Source organism: Apostichopus japonicus, chromosome 3 (genome assembly GCF_037975245.1).
Source record: "Apostichopus japonicus isolate 1M-3 chromosome 3, ASM3797524v1, whole genome shotgun sequence".
Taxonomy (NCBI): domain Eukaryota; kingdom Metazoa; phylum Echinodermata; class Holothuroidea; order Aspidochirotida; family Stichopodidae; genus Apostichopus; species Apostichopus japonicus.
Genome location: NC_092563.1, coordinates 24,870,552 through 24,891,285, shown reverse-complemented (window position 1 = coordinate 24,891,285; position 20,734 = coordinate 24,870,552). Strand labels below are relative to the sequence as shown.

Below are 20,734 nucleotides of genomic sequence, written 5' to 3'. Positions count from 1 at the left end.
GCACGTTACATTCCATAATATTCAACTTTCGAAACCAACCCATATATATGTCCAATCATCATTAAATAATAGCAATTAGATATTGCGAGTTTTGTTCATAATTTTCGTTGCATGGTTATTCGTAGTGGCCTAAAGACAACAATTACGGAACTCATACATAACACTTCACAATGTGTGTGTAATGCATCAACGTAAACCTACATGTATATCACAAGTAAATAATATTCCGGTGAAAGACAATATATATAGTTCTTGCTCATCGCAATATTTGATTCTGTAATTCTATACACTAGAAAATGCCTATTTAAAAAGACGAAAAGGGCAAACCTCTATAACAACCGCGTGTTTAATATAGTAACGTCGTACTGAATATATTGTAATAACAATGGCGTGAATAGTATAGAAACGACTTAGTAAAAGGTAGCAAACCTCACTTAAAGTAGTGCATGCAAGTATTCATCAGAGGTTAACAATTATCGGACAACAGCCCTAAAGTGACCTACTGTATTGACTTTAGTTTGGGCCTTTTCTGAGTCATCATCATACTTTTTGATGCTTGGATCTTGAGGAGGATGACATAAACTACTGATGGTCTAAAAATCTGGAGGATTGAAGGTGATTTAAGGTATTTTAGAAATCGTGGGTGAAAGTGAAACAAGAGTAGACGGTTGTTACACAAGATTACTAAGGGCTGCCCTTGATATTAGTTGGAAACAGAAGATACCCAACACACAGCTTTATGGCGATCTTCCAAAGGTGTCCATGAAAATCAGAGAACGAAGACTTAGTGCAGCTGGTCACTACCACCGACACCCAGAAGAAGCAGCCAACAAGTTCATTTTCTGGGAGCCAAAACATGGTACCCCTGGTGCAAGGCATAAAACCTTCCTGCATTTCCTACTAGAGGACAGTGGGGCTGAAAGTACGTCTGAGCTAGCAACCCTTATGGAAGACAGAAATGACTGGAAATCTCGATGCCAGGTTATTGTCCGGCCAACTTCTCCTACCCCTCATGATGATAGTGGTCGACCGAGGTCGAATTAATGATGATGATGAAACAAGAAGATTCCGCAGCGATAGCTGGCAGATTGGTTGGGGAGCACTATTCTAAAGTTTGAGCTCTTCTAGCTCAAACTTTTAACGGTCATGGTGGCAAAACTTGAATGTGTTGTAATAGCCCAAGCCATCAGCTATCATATGGTGGGTGGGACATGTCAGTTGCAAACGTCTATCTATGCTCTAGCGGCCTTAAAGAGTGACGAGTTTAGTGTGTAAGTCAACGGGAGCAATTAAATGTGTTGCGTCACTTAAGAGGTTTTACAGGTGCGCTATGATCTTGAGTAGTTCTTACACGTATAAGTAAAAGCTGATGACAACAGCATGCTCAGGATAGTAACGTGTAAGGTATGATTCCTGGCGCTATCACACAACGCAAAATGTAACCACGGCGTCAGTAGTAACAATGGCTCGCTGAGTTGTACGCATACATCTACTGGCATTTTTCATTTGTAACTGTATTCTTTCGTTATTCGGTTGCTATAGTCACTGAAAGATGTTTCTATGCGGTCTGATAAGCACTGGAACAGCAATATATATAAGCAAATTGCCCTTAATCTTTCCTAGGGAAATGATTACACCAAGCGCTTAATTGTGTAATATAAAGCGTTTTTAAATTGTGTCCTTTGCTAAGTTTCTTTAGGCGTGTGGCCTATTTACTTCACATTCATTCTCATAGTCACAGACACATGTTTGCTACATCACTTGAATTGAACTTGGATCCTTGTAATCATACACGTAATCATGTTACCGGGAAAAACTGCTTGGCAGTATTCTATATAGGCTAACAAACTTAAAAAATTGGATAAAACATAGATAACGCACAATGTATTTGAAAGATATATATATTTCAACTTCGGAATGGTTACAACGGCTAAAAATGACAGTAACGTAAAATGTAATATTTCATACACATTCAGTACTCTTTGCATATGTATTGCCGACAAATTCAAACTATAGGAAAATATATTAAAAACCGGGTCATGTTATACTTTAGAATAATATTTAAAAAAAACACAATTTACAGTGAAACATCGCTGACGTAAGATTTTACACGTAGGAAACTAAAGACCCGCAATCATGATGAATAATAGTTGGAATATTTCATTGTGTGCATTTCTTGGCTCCAGGGTAAGTTGGCACGCAGTCAGGGTTACACCTGGCTCTGTTACCGTACTCAGGGATTCAGGGATGTTTCAGTGTACTGAGTTGAGAATTCCGAGATAATCCGGTATCCCTGCCAGCTTATCCAAGTCAGTTCATATCCCTGGGAGATGACTGAAGTGGGGCAATGAGACCAGCTTTAAAGCCGTTCTGAACCCGACCGAGATTCAAACCATTGCATAGTGAGTCATCATAATCATGACTCAGCTTACGTCAGTGTACCGAATCCACGACGTTCATTCAAGCACAACAAAATAATGTCTGATACATTGTTAGATGAAAACATCTCAAGACAATTCACTGCCTATGTTATACCCGTATAATAGCATGCATAGTCGTTCGCAAACATGTTGGAACCTGTATCACCCTTATATCAGTTCTTTCTTACGCCCTCTCCAAGTTACCCTTGACCCCATCCCCACCCCCCCCCCACCCTCACTCAGTCTGCAAGAGAGTATTTTTCTCCTCCTTTACATCATTTAACCTCTTAAAATCTCTCTCCCGTTAGATCATTAATATTAATATTAACTATTTATACTCACATTGCGCCATCTGCCTTCCTTCCTTCATTACTTTCGTAGCCCCTCCATGTCATTAGGTATTTTATTTTCTCCATGCATGATCCGAATTCTGTCTCTCTTTCAAAGAGCACTTCCTCCTTTTTCAGTCCACCCTACTCATCCAATCCTAACATGAGCAAATTACACCCTACAATGCTTCTTTTAACATGCATGGTCGATAGTTACGGAACTTACATAGACAAAGGCCCTTATAGAGACACCTATGCCCGTTGTAAATCAGTAATATATTTCAGTAATGTAAGGAGTTAAATAGTCCGATAAGTTACACATTAATATCGCAAAGGTGGCATGCAGTAACAACGTAGTTTCTGTGTTACTCGGTTGTATACCTGTGATGCTATGTAAATCAGGTCAGCTAGGGTCGTTCAATTGTCAGTCGGTAGCAATATTCTGTCTGCATATCTTCTCAAAGAAAGAACAATTTGTTTCTTTTCATCAAAGAGAACACAATCAGCTGCCTCCCGCCGTAAACATTCCAAGACAATAACGACACCTGTACAACTTCACTATATGTTATAGACCTATAGATCAAAGAATGACTATGTCTTATTCATACAGTTTGACTGCAGTAGCTTCCTTGTATACACACAAATAGCTGCTTTAAAATAATAGTATGTAACGGGGGCGGATGTCAGTGATTTCCGAAGGTGGGGAGGAAGCTGGGGGCGGTATCGATAGCTACCTAGCTTACTACTGACAAAGCGATGCATGAACACATCGGTAAAATGTTAGGAATATCCGCGCATGCAGCGTGCTAAATGTGTACAATGTGTAGCTCCTTCCCGGGCCTCTTCCCCACCCGTGCATCACTCTGGTTTTGACCTTGCAGACAGTCTTTAAACTGAACGTATAACTTCAAAAGACATTGAGATACATATATTTTTGGTTAGTTATAAAATATGCACAATATGTGTATATGGAGCAACATAGCGCCCTCTCTTATCCCCAGTCTACCACTTTCTATCTCACAGTACAGCATTAGCCTCCTGTTTATCGGCGTTGTTTCCATTCTGTGTAGCTGGTGTTGCGGCAGGTACAGTGGTTGAACGAGTCACACAACACCAGGTCGCATCTTGGGTAACCCGCTCGATCTTCCCGGTTGGGTCCAGAATCCACCGATAGGTTACCGCCCCGAGTAACCCACCAACGATAGGTCCGACCCAGTAAATCTAGAAGGCAATTATCAAATTAATTTAATTTCTACAAGGCGGCACGATATTGTAGTTAAAAGTCAGTTAAACACGTGTGTAGGGGACTGCGCTCCGTGTACATTTAAGAAGATGAATACATGTTACCTACTCACAGAGTGAGGTTATATAGCTGTAATGCGCGATTCCTTACAGCCGCCTATACACCGAATGAATTTGCGTGTAGACGCAAGGAACGTAGACAGAAATGTATAGATATTTCCTCGCATGGAAGCGGAAAGACAGAGATCTGGGCCACCTGGCAAAAAAACGACCATCGCACCCACTCCACCAGCGACATGGCAGGCAATGAAAGGGGTTTCCTTGATCCACCAATACAGGCGCATATCCTGGGGTTGGGCTATGCCCGGCCCCACTTCCTCCCACCACCACCCCCCCCCCTTGGACCTCACAAAATAGTAGTTATTAACACAACCTTGTGTGTACACCTAATTGTATACGTAATTTATAGCCTATACATGCCTCACAATGCACCATTTCTCTAATATTGTAGCTAAGAAAGTATGTCATATAGTGACTGAATTCATTACTAACGTAAACGTTAATGCATTTTTCAGTTCCACTAACTAAATACGTGCGAGTATGCAACGATTTTCATACTAAGCCAATTTAGTTTCATATACACATGAAGGAATCTTACAATTTTCTACATTATAACACAGTGTAATGAAGGGTGTTGAATATTCAACACTTAAATTAACGCGTTATATAGCTTGCAGAAAGGAAGATAAACATTGATATTCTGTTATCTGAAACTTGGGAAGTTTCTGTTTCAAGATGAACATTGACTATATATCAAATAGAATATTTGAAATCCCGTTCCATATGTGTTACCCCCAGCCCCCCCCCCCCCTCCTCCCCTCCTCCATACCACTCATATAGAGCTGGAAAAACTTCATGTCATTTGCAGCAAGACGAATGGGTATATTTTACTCCCTCTCTCCCCATGCATCCCATTCTCCCTCGAACTCACATATCCTTCAATTCTTTATATTTCATGTTTATTCAATTCCACTTACCCAATGATCGTCCCATATTCCACTGACTATCGCAGAACATATCGACCTGGCGGGATTCATACTGGCTCCGGTATAGTTCACCTGTTGAATAATATTACCATCAAAAACATAAACAAAGTTTGAAATAAATCAAAATAGGTTTGAACTATGAAGGTAGCCAGTGACCAATGGCGATTGCTTATAAAGAGTCTGATACGTACTGAATATTCAGTAGTCAATTTTCTGGTTTCATTCATTGACCAACTCATTAAGTTCATAAACACGATATTTCTGTTTGTTTCTTTTCTCTTTTAACCCTGTTTGGAATTATTGTGAACGTTAGCGGCTGTTTTTTATTTCTTTTCTTTTTTGTATGAGAAATAAAATTGATGAGAAAAGTTAACGTTATTACAGAACTCTTGTTTCGCAACATTTGCTTATATAAAGGGTTATACTGAGTTTTTCAATATTTTGAAACTGCTGTAATTGAAATCCTTAACAGTTCCAGCCTACGTTGATGACCCTTTTCATCAACCAGGTATAGTGGCATGGGTTAAATCTATCGCTTCTCGGCCTTCCAGTCCCGATGCAAGGGGACTGGGGCTGAGAGCGGATCAGTCGTTTGCTAGTTTGGTTTTCGTGCTCAGGTTCTTTCCTGGGTGACTTTTTCTTAAAAAGTATCGCTTCTCGGCCTTTTGGCTAAGATCATGTGTAGTATCTGTTCCCTTCGGGAATGGTGATGCACACCTCACGATGATCACACAGTCACAGTCCCGATGCAAGGGGACTGGGGCTGAGAGCGGATCAGTCGTTTGGTAGTTTGGTTTTCGTGCCCAGGTTCTTTCCTGGGTGACTTTTTCTTAAAAAGTATCTATCGGTGCATGTGTAGTATCTGTTCTTTTCGGGAATGGTGATGCACACCTGACGATGATCACACAGTCACAGTCCCGATGCAAGGGGACTGGGGCTGAGAGCGGATCAGTCGCTTGGTAGTTTGGTTTTCGTGCCCAGGTTCTTTCCTGGGTGACTTTTTCTTAAAAAGAATCTATCGGTGCATGTTTTTGTTTTTTTAAAGCTATGGCGAAACCATCTGAAACTTTCTTACTGTGTATACTTACACCACAGAGGATCCCGACGATAACCGATAATCCAATTGCCAACGGTTTTGAGCCAACGATATCGGTACGGTTTTCATCTATCACAGCAAATATCATGAAGACAAGTTGAAAGGTCAAGACTATCTCAACCAGTACCCCTTGACCTGGGGTGATGCCGGGACCTAATAAAGTCGACGCAGTCGTTGGATTATAGCTTCTTGGTGTGACGACCCATATTAAGAATGCTCCTAATGTAGCCCCACCTATCTGGGCTATGATGTACAGCACTGCTCGTAGCGGTGTGATCAAATTAAAAGCTATAGAAATAAACAAACGAAAGTAGGGAAAACAAAAAGTGATGTCGAAATAATAAATACATTTAACATTGAAACCTTTCTAAATAATCAACAATGTTTATCTTAAGCGTTGTGGTGTTATATACACAATCCCGTATATCCAGCTGTATATAAGTTCGATGTAGGATAAATCTAGTGCGATCTTGGATTTGATTTTTTTTTGGCCTCCAATGGTAAATCAAAGTAGTGAAGCAAGGACCAAAAACTATGCTCTCTGGTTTAAAAGAAGTACCGGTATCGGTTCATTTTTTACTATTAAGCTGTTAACCGGTTACTTCATATTCTTGTAAACCGGTGATTAGGTTAATTCTTTGGATCGTTAACCGGTTGACGTCTTTGTGCATGTGTACGGTATATACTCATTTTTTGAGGGGTCAAATTTTTTAATATTTTCAGTTATTTGAAACATGGGATACAGAATATGTTTCTTGTTGATACTTTCCATCATCATCTGTGTTTATTTCTTAGTATGACTCTTCGGCTCGAATCCTGCTTTAAACTTACCAAGGAAAGAGATGGACACAGCAGGATTAAAATGTCCTCCACTGATGTGAGCTGTACACAAGACGAATGTCGCAATGGCGAAGCCGGCCGTGAAAGCGTTTCTTAGTTCACTTACTTCTCGGCCTGGAAACACGGACGTTGCACCATGGTGAGCAAAGATGAACAGCGCCGTCCCTACAAACTCTGCTGCGATGGCCCTCCAGAAGAGCGGACTAACCAATTCGTGTTTCATCTTTCTAAGTACCGAGGTTTCCATTTTGCTGCAAAATCAATGTGAAAACTCGTCGTTAAGATATTTAATAATATATGTCATCGCTTGAACACTTTCCTACCAATCAATCAACCAATCAATCAGTCAATCAGAGAACAATTCATAGAACGCCAATATCAACAACAATTTTGTTTAAAAGCGCTGAAGAAACAGTGACATGAAATTAAATGCAATACACTTCTTCAAAACAGATAAAAAAAGAAATTTCCTACTTGCAAACAATGACCAAATTTATGTAAGAACAAATTAATTAAAGAAAAACATGTGAAAGTTATGAAAAGTTTTCAGTTTGAGTATAAACTTATATGAGATCATGTGACGTAGCTAAATGAGAAAGTACAGATTAACAGATCTGTTCAAAAATCTCAACTATGTTGGGGGTTTTCACAACTATACTACGCAGAGATTTTTGCTGGCAAACGTTATAACAGACGAAAAATACATATTGAATATATAATCTTTTTTTTAATTGTTATCAATCTCGTTTGGTTAAAGATTTATTATTTGCCCGGGCACTTGTGACAGTGTCACGTGCATCGGTCACATTATGTATGCAAGGACGTCGCTACATACTTATCCACTCTGCGAACATGATGTTATGTGAAAAGTCATATGTGTTTAACCTTTTTTTTTCTATCTGTCGGTTGCGTGGTAATATAAGTTTACAAACATGTACGATTTGAAGGAAAAGAAACATACCTAATGGCAAATATCAGTAGAATAACATTATCAAAGGAACATTACAATTGTTGGTACTATTAAATTAGTAGATGTTGATAATATAATGTAGTTAACATGTTTCTCAATGTTAAAATATGTTGTGTTTGATACATAAAATTTATTAACCCCTATACAATAGTACATGTACTGAAGCTTTGGCTAAGTACCATTATGTTGATAGGGGTAACGTAAGGTGGCTTTAAATCAAAACAAAAATGAAAGTATATCTATAACGATAATAACTGTTTGCACTGCAGTACACTTATAAGGAACACTCGTATTTTTGTGGTTATATGTATTCTGAAATAAAGTTCTCATTCGAATACTCAAAAATATGTATTACAGGCCAACCTTACGCAATACGAGTAGAAATCCTGCAGGGAGAAAATCTTACGCGGTACATGTAGGATTGTAATGTCATCTGCGAATTAATCAGGTCTCACATCCGGAGTTCTATTGCATGCTTAGTTCTTCATTACCGCCCTTATTTCCTTTCGAAAAAGGGGGGGGGGGGAGCATTTCATACTTTAGTTTGATTTAGAGAGTGATGAGAAGAAAACATCAGGATCAGAAAGGGAACGTTCAACGGAAATGAGAATGCAAGTTTATAGTGTAGTGACCCTAACCACCTACAGGAAGATATATTGATGACCTCAGCAAATATGTTTAAGCGATTTGTGCGTAAAGACTGTATAAGTATTTATATATATATATATATATATATATATATATATATATATATATATATATATATATATATATATATATATATATATATATATATATATATATATATATATATATGCATGTATATATATATATGCATTAATATATGCATTAACATAAAGTCTGTTCAAAGTATCTCTTTCGAGATCCGGCTTTAGGAATCACAAATGATTTTCGAGTTGGATAGCATCATGTTTGATCTCTAGAGTAGGGCAAAATATGTCACCAAAAACAGAACTAGTATTGTTCGATATAGGTGACAAACGCCTACAGTGGAATTACGATCTTCCTTACCGGTTTCGAACCTCTGGACATACAATCAGCGTCCATAGCCTAGTGGTTAGGGTGTCCGCGTACAGAGCGGGAGGCCCGTGGTTCGAATCCCGGTGGAGGCTGAAAGTTTTTTCACTGTTCTTGATTTTCCAACTCATTACGATTTTCATTTATATATATATATGATCTCTAGAGTAGGGCAAAATATGTCACCAAAAACAGAACTAGTATTGTTCGATATAGGTGACAAACGCCTACAGTGGAATTACGATCTTCCTTACCGGTTTCGAACCTCTGGACATACAATCAGCGTCCATAGCCTAGTGGTTAGGGTGTCCGCGTACAGAGCGGGAGGCCCGTGGTTCGAATCCCGGTGGAGGCTGAAAGTTTTTTCACTGTTCTTGATTTTCCAACTCATTACGATTTTCATTTATATATATATATATATATATATATATATATATATATATATAAATATACCCATGATGAAATGTTCCACGTGTTGGATAGAAATAATAGTAGAAAAGATAAGGACAACATGTAATGCCTTTAAATGCAACATAATATTTAGAATAGAATAGAAATAACTACACGCTACACAAATTTTCGGACACCCTGGTCCTTCGTCAGGCGTAAAAAGAGTGATTGAAATCACGTTAGTCTACCGTAAGCCCCAGACTGCTCAAAGTGCTTGAACCGGGAAAGAAAAGCCATATCCCTATTGAGACCATGACAGTGAAAACGTACTTTAAGGATCAATTCGACTTCCTTCAAGTTTCTTTTATTATGGTCAGACAAATTACCCAGGATTATGGCAAACTTAAGACAGTCGATATTGTGTTGTGGAAGATTAAAATGTTCAGCCACTGGAAAACTGGGTTTGTTGAGTCTGATTGTGCTTTTGTGATTATTAAGTCGTAAACAAAAGGGAGTGGAGGTTTGGCCAATGTATTGTATATCAGGACAGAGAACACAAGTGATAAGATATATCACAAAGGGAGTGTCACAATTGTATGGACCTGGATGTAAACACACCCCTGAAGGAGAGAGCTGAATGTCAGGGTCCGTGATCATGTGATGACAGACCTTACACCGGGGTTTAGCACATTTAATGTTCCCCTTGGGTTGGGGAGTGTCGGTGGAGGGTAAACGACTCCTAACAAGTATGTTACGTAGGCTGAGAGGTTGTCTTCTAGCAACTACAGGGGGGTTAATAAAAATGTCACCCATATCGTCTCCCAAGTTCGTGTTCCATTCATTTTTGACCAGCCTATTGAATGGATTGACCTGATCGCTGTGCGTAACGACAAATGGAATACGATGCTCTTTCACCTCCCTATGCTGACTTTGACTTATTAAGGGTTCTCTTCAATAATTTGTAGGGATAATTACAATCAAGAAAGTGACCTATTAGGGTGGTTGATTGACTACGAAACTGTAGGGGATCAGAACAGATATATATATATATATATATATATATATATATATATATATATATATACATATAGCACCTAACGTTCCCACTGTGACTTCCCCCAGACCCAGACCGACCAGTTCATCGACATAACACATCACCCAAACATGTAACGCAAGGGATAAACTCTACCGGGCAAGAATTTCACTTAAAGGCACAGGAATTTACATCAACGAGGACCTTACTCCCAAGAAACAAAAGTTATTTGCCTCTGTAGGAAACCACCAGAAAATCAAAAGATTGTGGACCTTAGATGGAAAAATCTTTATTATTGAATCTAGTGATAGAAAACATATATAGGAGCAACTCATCTTGCGATATATGGAAAAACAGTAAGCAGATAAGTATCAACACTACATCACTGCAATTATTAATTGAATTGGAATTTAATCCAAATTTATCTTCCATATGCTTAACAGAATAATACACGTCAATATAATGCCCAGTAATGCGATGATCTGGCGAAAATCACACACTCGAATGGATTACTCCTGAGATTATAACTTCTTGCCAAACTAAAAACTATGTTGTATAAGAAATACCTTATCAGTAGAAATTAACTCCAGTTGAAACGCTTAGAATCGATTACGTAATCGTCTCACCTCAGTTATAGGATATGCTAAAAATGTATTGTAAAACACTTTGTTAGTAATTGTATTAATGCTATTAAGAACACTTGGCCTGCTATTAATTTTCGTCTCTGTGGTCAAGGTGATCATACATATATAGAACAGATTAGCCATCATTGGAATGTATATTCTGCTCCTAAGGAGATAAGTAATACGATAAATAATAAGTAGGCCTATTGGACCTTTTACTGAACGAACAATTACAAAGATTAGTTCTACTTCGTACAGGAATGACCTTGATGCTTCTGTTACAGACTCTCTTTTCTTGAATCCTACAACTGGTGAAAAGGTTTTAGGTTTAATCATGTCCTTAAAGAACTCAGCTTGCTAGCTGTGACGAAATCAGCACCCCCCCCCCTCTTCCCTAGAGTATAGTAAAGTCAGTTGCTCATCATCTTTACAACATACTCGCCTAGGTTTTTACTCTTTCCCTCAACTCAGGCTACTGTCCCAAAGTTACTTACAACTGCTCGCGTTCTTGCCATTTCTTTTTAATCGGGTGACAAAATACTTGTCAACAATTTAAAGGGTGTGAAGACTCGCGCAAAAAGAAACGTCTAATGCCGGTAATCTGACCTATAGTTTCGAATGAGGTGTAACAGAAATGTTAGACAGCACCATCGATCCCAGAAAATACGCACACAGCTTGCTACCTTCGGTAATTAGACACTAGTGTACAGTCAGTACATACAGCTGCGGTCAATACCCACAGTACAGTGAACAAACGATACATCGATGGACATCTCATGTCCAGCAAAATAAAACAAGGTATCACGTTTCATTACTGTCTGCATTTTGTAGCGACAAGCAGAAAACTTCACTTGCAAGCAACGGAAAGTTAACTTTTTCAGAGCGCGGCACGCGGTTTGGGGCGGGTCTGCAATGACTTTAAGACCTGTCTCTGTTTCACCTTGTTTCTCTAAGTTGTTAGAATGTAATCTTTTTTTTTTTGTGAAAAAAAGGTACTTTATGATTACCAGTTTGCCGTTTTTCCATGGCCTTCAACCTCTCGTGCTCTCTTACGTTTTGCCGACATTTCGACTTAACGCCTTCAAAAATAAATACCTTGTAACAGGTTTATTTCTCTCGGAATTTTCAATGTCGTTTGACACCCTCCACCATCTAATATTGCTAGATAAGCTAGAACAATATATCGCGTTCGTGTGGAAGTTGTTCTTAATTGGTTTAATAGCTATTTATCAGCGAGATTACAGCTCGTCAACGTTATAAGCTAATAATACCATTTCTCCTTCCAAAACATATCGAATGTGGCTTGGTGTTCTTCAAGGTTCTGTTCTTGGCCAACTTTTATTGATTATATATGTCAACGACATTTTATTTGCGGATGATACTGACCTTGTCTATTCTAACCCTGACGTCGCATCTCTCATAGAGACTGTTCAGTCAGACTTTGTTAAACATTCAAAATTGGTTTAAGCTCTTAATAAATGTTAAGACACCAACGTCAGTGCTCTTCAGATGCCATAATAAGTAGACGTATATTTGGTATTTTGTATTTTGTATTGTATTGTAGTTTAGATCCTCCTGCAAGCAGAAACTCGCAGAAGCAAGCATAAACTCACATGTAGGAACTTGTAAACGGAGGTTCACGTTTTTATACTAAGCTACGATCCAAGCTTCTTGTGGGCTCTCCTCAGTCTTTTTCTATTTTATAATAATCTTATTATATGTATTATTATGTTGTTTATTTAAAAGTGACTAACATAAAGTTCTATGAGTCTGAATCAAACGTTAAACCAACTCAGTCATATAGGTGCTGACAAAACGCTTGATATACCATTCAAGATATATGCTATATGGCCATAGCAAATCCCGTGTAAAATTACCATATAACTAAGACGACCTTTTAGGGTACAACATATATGTCTAAACTACTTTAAGCCATAAATCTTGCACCGATTCGTCCTAAGTTGCATAACAATACCACAATACAAGTAATATATACTGCTCAAATTGGGAGTGTTAGCTCAGTGGTTAACGCCGGTGCCTTTCAATCATAAGGTCCCGAGTTCGAGTCACTCCAAGATTAATGTCGTCCAGTTACAGAGTTGTTGACAATTGATAATTCATAATCATGGACGTTAAAATACGTTAAAATATATATCTAAGAGACTGCCTTCGGTCAGCTTGCGGCTTTGATAAGCCAATGATGGCTTCTTCGCGAGTTCCTGCTTGCAGGAGGATCTAAAATACATACAATTTCGCTCTTATGTTATGTAGGCCTACCAAATTTACACAGTATAGAAGGTACGTTCCACTTTTAATCTGTTGTTAATAACGGCGCTCCATGCGCACACTATACATATATGTATATATATTTATATCTGACCAACAGTTGTAAAGTTCTTTTATTTTCTGACTAGCGCATGCCGTGTCTTCTCAATAAACCCCCTACCATGAACGCCGCATGCATATAGTCACCATTACCGTATGTTCGTCCTTAATTAACATCTGTCACTATATATATACAACACGATCGCCAGTACCCGAGCAATATTCCCAGTTATACCATATTGTTTGGAGAGCCTAAACCTTACCTTGTTACTGCTTAATATCCAATCCAATATTCAAACGATGCAGTTTATGGTAAGTTTTTCTTTTACGATCTTCGCTAAATATATCGACGATATATGATATATCAACGTGGAATACAGTGTATATAGTGGAACACTGCAGTATGTAAATACAACGAAAATACAGTGCACTGGACCACGCAAACGTGAGTACCATTCTGACCTCCGCAAACTACCCACATGCATTTATAGTCTTTTCATAGTTATTATTGCAAAAACGTGATCCACACGTGAGTGAGCTTCGGCGCTCCCGAACAATAGGTTAAAAAAAACTGTTTCATACAAGTGGTCTTTTTTTCTTCTTTTTTTAAATTGCGTTTTATTGGTTTGATGATGCCAATTCAAGTGCTTGTTTAATATACAAAAAAAAAAAGTATTACGCATTTTCAGTACTTTTTAGAGTGTTTGAGCAAATCAACAATATAACAAAAACTCAACCATCACCATGACCTTGCAAATCAAGCGGGGAAACGAAACAAGCAATGTACGACTTATATAGGCCTATAGTCTGAAGAATTTACACACCCACCCACACAAATAAGAAGGATTAGGTACCTATATATGACTGAAAGGAAACGATTCTGATAGATCATGTAGTCTAAGGATTAACGTTTTAAATCAGGTCGTGATGAGCTGAAAATGCCCAGGGACCGTCTATTTATTACAGACCTAGGCATTCATTTTTCTGGACACGTGATGTGGCTACTCTCCAATGATGATATGTCGATCCATCTCTGAAAGGCTATTTAAACAAGAATGGTACTTACTTGCCTACACGAACATCTATACGGAATATTTTCATGCACTTCCTATTATCACCAGAAGCCCCACCCCCCCCCCCCCGCCCCGCCCGCACACCACCACTACCACCTACAGCCCTAATTCACGGCATATTCTGTCCAAGAACATTCATGTGCCCATTGATTATATATTTGTAGTTAATGCAGGGTCACGCTGCTCTGACCATCAGGTCCGAGTAGCATTTCTCTGGATCAATGTTATTAGTGATGTTAATAAGAGACTCTGCAATCTTGCGAATTCCAAGGAAAGAACAAAAGTATCATACCCCCACCCCAGCCCCCCCCCCTACTTGCCTCTCAAGTCATTGCCTTAGACAAGGTCACTACAATTGTAAGAGCTCTCATCAAGGGCGGCGGAAGCACTTTTAATCTGGGGGGGGGCACCGACACCAAAGGGCACTTTGCAGAAATTCGATTGGACTGATGCAGCCTTATATTTAGTACCCTTTATAACTCTTATTATCTTATTTGCGTATACACATCACTCTATCAACGCCGCCGCCCCCCCCCCCCCGCCCCCCTCAAGGAAATTATGCATACTAGCACTGCAATATCCAATGTGCAAATTGGGAAACAAGGAACAGGTTTTCTTTTGAGACAAGATGAGGTGAAATCATGCTAGTTGCTAATGTAGGAATCTTCCGAATTAGAGTTTATTTCTTGTCAATATCTTAACAAATTGTTTCCATTCGAAATAGCTTTGAGTTTGACCCACAGAAATTCATTAAAAGTCAGGGGCGTAGCCAGGATTTGCAAAGTTGTATGCACGACTATCTGAGCGGAGCGCCACCATCGGTTTGCGCGGAGCGTGCAATAAAATTTTTACAGTTTTACAAACCCCTCAGATGGATGGAAACGGCCTTTCCCGAGTGCACATTCTCGTTCCGTGGCCTCTTGCTAACTTGAGACACCTAAATTTGTATGTAGAAAAAGGGCACATTTTTAACCTGAGGAAAAGTGGGGGGCACGTGCCCCCTGTGCCCCCCCGGTTCCGCCGCCCTTGGCTCTCATGCATATTGTTAATAATAATCATTTGTTCCGGATATGTCGGCGGAATCACTACCCAGGTCAGATTACAGCTTATTTTGTCAATGCACAATCACGGAAAGTATAGTATACACTACAACAAAGCCATTTATACCCTGTCGGCTGGACCACACCAATTTCCAAATCATTGTCTTGAACTGAGCGTCCGGATCGCAACGAACTAAGCAGAAAAGAAAGGCTGGTGTGTTGATCTTTCTTTATTTACTACATATCTGGCATACCACTTGCTGATGTATATTCATTTCTATACGGCTTGGCTTGTCTATAAAGAGTGTTTATTCTGTGTAAATTGTCAGATTCAAAGCAGCAGGGTGAACTCTGTACAATCATAACACTTGGATAATACGCCGTCATTGATTATATTCTATTTATAGGCCTATATATATACATATATATATATATATATATATGTAGATAGATATATACGATTTCCGTAATGCGCAAGGTCATGATGATATTAGCAATTTTATGATTGTGTGACCATCGCGTTGTTCAGGTAATTATAAATTTTCCAATTTGTTGCAGCCGCTTCATGATTCCTGCTTTCATCGACAACGAATCCGATGAACTATTTAATCCACTTGTGACGTCATTTCCCTAGATGTATAGGCTACTGTTTAATAATACTGTATAGATGGATTATACGGTGGATTTCAAGTACATGGCCATAACATCAGTATGAGCATGTTCGCCTAATTACATTGCCCTTTATCAGGGGCGCATCCAAGATGAAAACAAAATAATAATAAATAAGAAGAGAAGAGAAGGGATACGATTCTGGGGTCGTTAAAGCAGACTCCTTTGAAGGAGAAGAAGCGGTTTGGGGTCCTCTCCAAGAACGAGAACAACTTAAATGTACAAAAACGTGAAAATGGACGTTCTGTGGCATATAGTTCAGCTATACACTTGGTCAATAATTAGGTCTCCACACCAGGTTGTGCTAATAACTATACTTGTAACGTTATCTCTGGGATATATATACTTTCTCGATATAACACCCTTAAAAAATATATATATACTGTTTAAATGAGAAAACTGTGTACCACCATCAACCCTATGAAATTCATCCATGCTATCGATTTATCTGTACACAAAGAAAAATTATTCCTCACCCGAATTTAAGCGAAACACATCTTCAGCCAGTGACGGTATATATACATCGATAATAATTCCACAGCTAATTGGTATATTTTATGATATCTGAAAGGAATCCTTGACATAGATCATCATGCACTTACCAGCTCGATGACGTCAAACCCATGTATCTTAATGCCAAAAGGTAAAGGTTAATGCTCACAAACAAAATCGAAACTGCAAAAAATCGGATTGACGTTATTCGCTCATTATATCTCCAGTTTACACAGCACGTGTTAACAGAACGAGTTCAATATAATTGCATTGATTACTATACAGTGTGTAATCTATGTTATCGAATTGGTGGTTGTGCGTTAGAATTGTATTTATCCCGGCTCGCTCAATTTGTCAAGTTCAGTCGGATGTTTTGCGGGATTGCCTGTAATACGTGTTAGAAACAATGTAAAATCATATCGTTTTGATATTCCTCGGTAAAGCTAACTGAAGACTAATAATTGCGCTAAATTTTGAAATTTGTTTTCGTTTATTATATTTTACTCAGTATATACGGTATTCATTTGCTGTCGGAGTATTTGGTTTGTCCTTGCGTAATGGACCAAGTTGACATAAGAGCTTGCGTGTTAGCACCGACATGCAGTACAGGGGCGGTGGAGCCGAGGAAAGAGGCACATGTAGGGGCATATGGGGGCACGTACCCCACTAGTGCCCTTAGTTCATAAATTAGAAGTGTCTCCTTTTGTTAATGAATAGTACCGCCGTTTTCCATTGTTTTGTCATTGAAAATGGCACTTTTCATACTTAAAATGTGAATTCAAAGTGCCCTTTGTTGTGAAATTAATTTGTTATCGAAAAGTGTCAGTTTGGTTGAAAACAATTCACAATGGTATGCGTAGTACGTGATGGATAGAGGGTCCATTTTGCCGGGAAGTGTTGCAGTGATATTTTGGTTTAAATACCTTCCATCTCAAATTTAACATGTACCACTGCTCTTCCGATTTTGCGCTCCATTTGAAGGCTATATAATGTCGACTCTTTGGGAGTAATGTATGTATGTATGTATTTTAGATCCTCCTGCAAGCAAGAACTCGCGGAGAAGCCTCCTTGACTTATCAAAGCCGCAAGTTGACCGAAGTCAATCTCTTACATTCATATTTATCGTCCATGATTATGAATTGTCAATTGTCAACAACTCTGTATAACTGGACGACATACATTAATCTTGGAGTGACTCGTATCGGGGACCTTATGATTGGAAGGCACCGTTAACCACTGATCTAACACTCCACGTAATCATAATCAAACGTCTTATTTTACCGCACACGGCAATCAAGTCTGTATGTATAATTACAAACTATTAACAACTTGTCCCTTGGAATATACGAAGTCATGTTTGAGGCACAACAGTCAAGCAAAAAGGCAAACTCCAGAATCGCTTGATGTACGTACGACTATTCAGTGAAGACTGCCTATATAACCCAGTTTACGCATGCGCAGGGAGGTTTTAGGAAAGACAACATAAGTTTTGTATGTAACTATGCCCAGAAACTTCTTACCACAAATATTTTTAAAACATTCTGTATACAAAGAAAATATAGCCATTCCATATTTTGTCAATGACAATTTTTATTGTTTGTTTTGAAACTTTTGTGGCTACTTTAGCGAATATCCATTTCTATTTTTTTTTTTTTGTAATTATTGATTTGACCGAATTTCCCGAAACGATTTCACTTAAGATAGTAACATATTTTGACACTGCGTGATCTGGTTTATTTGATCATTTGTTTCTTCAGCAAGTTAATCATTATGGTGAATAAGCATTTTATCACTTTTCATGTAATTTTTAAATTAAACATGAGACTATCGGTACGTGTGGGTGCATGCCAATAAACACATTCCGATCAAATGTATGAGGACGTGTCCATGATAACATGATATAGGCCGGGTTAAAATCAATATAATCACTGTCTGGTATACAACTTATAAACTCACGTATCTAGGATAGTTTCGCTATAGAGTATAAGATTTCTGATAATTAACATTCAATTATATATGCAAAATAGAATTTCAGACACAGCCTTCATGATGCATGAACGATAAAAAACAAAGCCCAAACTATCACCCTCAGGTGTACTCTTCAATTTGTGTTGAAAACAAGAGAAGTTAACCATTCAGTGCACGTGCATGCGCAAGACTTTATCAGTAGAAAGACAGAAATTGACAGAAATGCTCTACTTGCGTCTTAAATCCAATTCGAATCGATCCTGATTCAATTTAGTTCCAACAGCTTCAACTTCCCATTCTCACATTTCAAATCCATTTGTTCAACGGAAAGCAGTAAAAAATATCATCTCGTTAATTGAAGAGTATCTCCCAACAGTCACTCTGAATCAATATATGTCCTAACTCGGAAATCTATTTAAGTACAATAGTGCAAATATCGGTGGTTCCAAGTCACTGTCGCTTACGTCACATGCGCTTAGTATGCTGGATGAATTAGGCTACTTTATTAAATAGTCGTGGATAAAGATCTCTATTACGCACTGCATGGATATATATATATATATATATATATATATATATATATATATATATATATATATATATATATATATATATATATATATGTATATATATATATATATATATATATATGTATATATATATATATCTATATATATATATATATATATATATATATATATATATATATATATATTTAAACAATATATATATATATATATATATTTAAACAATGTACATAGAACTAAAATACTGGTAACGTTTGTCCAGTTTAATATATCTCCCCTCTCTCACCCCATCCCCACCCGTACACATACATGCACACGCATCACACGCGCGCCCTTATTTTAATTTGCCATTTCATTATTCATGAACATACAGTACTAGACGATAAGAAATTAATGTTATGAAGTGATTGCATATACTTCAGCCAAAGTGACAATTGAACTTTGATCATCAACATAGCCCTATTAGATATGCTAGAAATTTATAATTATGGTAAATACCCCGGGATCAGATTTCAACAAGTACGTTACTATACCTCTCCAAGGAATGCGTGTTCTGTTACTGGAATAATTCGAATTCTAAAGTTGATCATATAAATCTCTAAGATTAATTTAGAAGTTCGAAAGCAGCACTTTTTGGTAAATCTTTGCACTTTTCACCAAAAGGTAAATTAGTTAACAAACATTGACATGAATATTTAGCTGTCTGAGCAATAATTAGAACGGTTAGCACTCACCTGGTGTTATGCACTATATTCTGATGGGTCTCCTGTAGAGTAAGAACATCCCTTTGTGGCAGTTCTCTGTAACCAGAACTTGAAAACTGAGTGTCATTATGGTTCGCCATGTTCTATCAAATTGGTGGAAGTAAAGTTGATTCATTCACAGGATCCACGTACTGTATATACACGAGTGATAGAGTTCACATATAAAACATATACTCAGTATATACTGCAATGGTTCATAGAAGTGATAAAGAAGGTTCCGTTTACACCGCACAATCAAATACACATCATGTAAAACAAATCCACTCACTCCTACCGTATAACATACCGCTAAAACACTTTAAAAAATGTCACTATAGAGGGTGCTCACTGCAGCTAGGGTACGAGAGAAATTAACCCGCGTGAACTAAAAACGTTATCTCACGTAAGTACTTTGTACCGAATTATCATTGTGCATGGGGAACGACAAATATTATATAATTATGATCTATACGTAGAATATAATGATGATCCAAGTCAATGCAACTTGCAATGCAAACATCCAACTTGTAGTGAAACACGTCCTTCTAATTAAGTCCCAACTTCACAAGTTGCAAGGTTAGCGGTTATTGGTACCGTGGTGAATTTTGTGGTCACATGAGAGGGTGTATACAAGTCAGTCAAATAAGTGGAAGCTCCTGTACAATATATAAAAAGAAATACCTATCGTTTTTTTTTTTACTTATTGTAAATGTTTGTTAAAACCTTGAATGCATATAGTGTGATTGTGAGTATAATCGTTCGACCTTTTAAATTCACGATTTAGTGAATGAATTGCGTCAGTCAATGAGTGAGTCATGAACCGTTTTCAAACTGTCAGTATATAATGCAAGTGAATCGTTATGTATTATT

The 20,734-nt window shown here is 38.0% G+C and overlaps 1 protein-coding gene and 1 pseudogene across 3 annotated transcripts in view; one reads left to right on the top strand and one right to left on the bottom strand.

The window, feature by feature from the left end:
- LOC139965585 (secretagogin-like) overlaps positions 1-20,438 on the bottom strand; it is a 113,349-nt gene extending 92,911 nt beyond the window's left edge. Inside the window, exons 1-5 of one of the 3 annotated variants that reach the window (XR_011792288.1) lie at positions 19,856-20,438; positions 6,965-7,224; positions 6,126-6,421; positions 5,029-5,109; positions 2,763-3,970 (exon numbers count right to left, since the gene is read on the bottom strand). Coding sequence is in view for 1 of the 3 variants with exons in the window: in XM_071968111.1 (XP_071824212.1) it covers positions 2,763-2,836 (74 nt within the window). In the remaining 2 variants the exon portion in view is untranslated. Of the gene's footprint in view, positions 1-2,762; positions 3,971-5,028; positions 5,110-6,125; positions 6,422-6,964; positions 7,225-13,615; positions 13,893-19,855 lie in introns of those variants that run through there. The other 2 variants (XR_011792289.1, XM_071968111.1) reach the window with 2 other exon arrangements.
- On the top strand, positions 5,687-5,759 carry LOC139965853 (U2 spliceosomal RNA; annotated as a pseudogene).
- Positions 20,439-20,734: the final 296 nt, after the last annotated feature.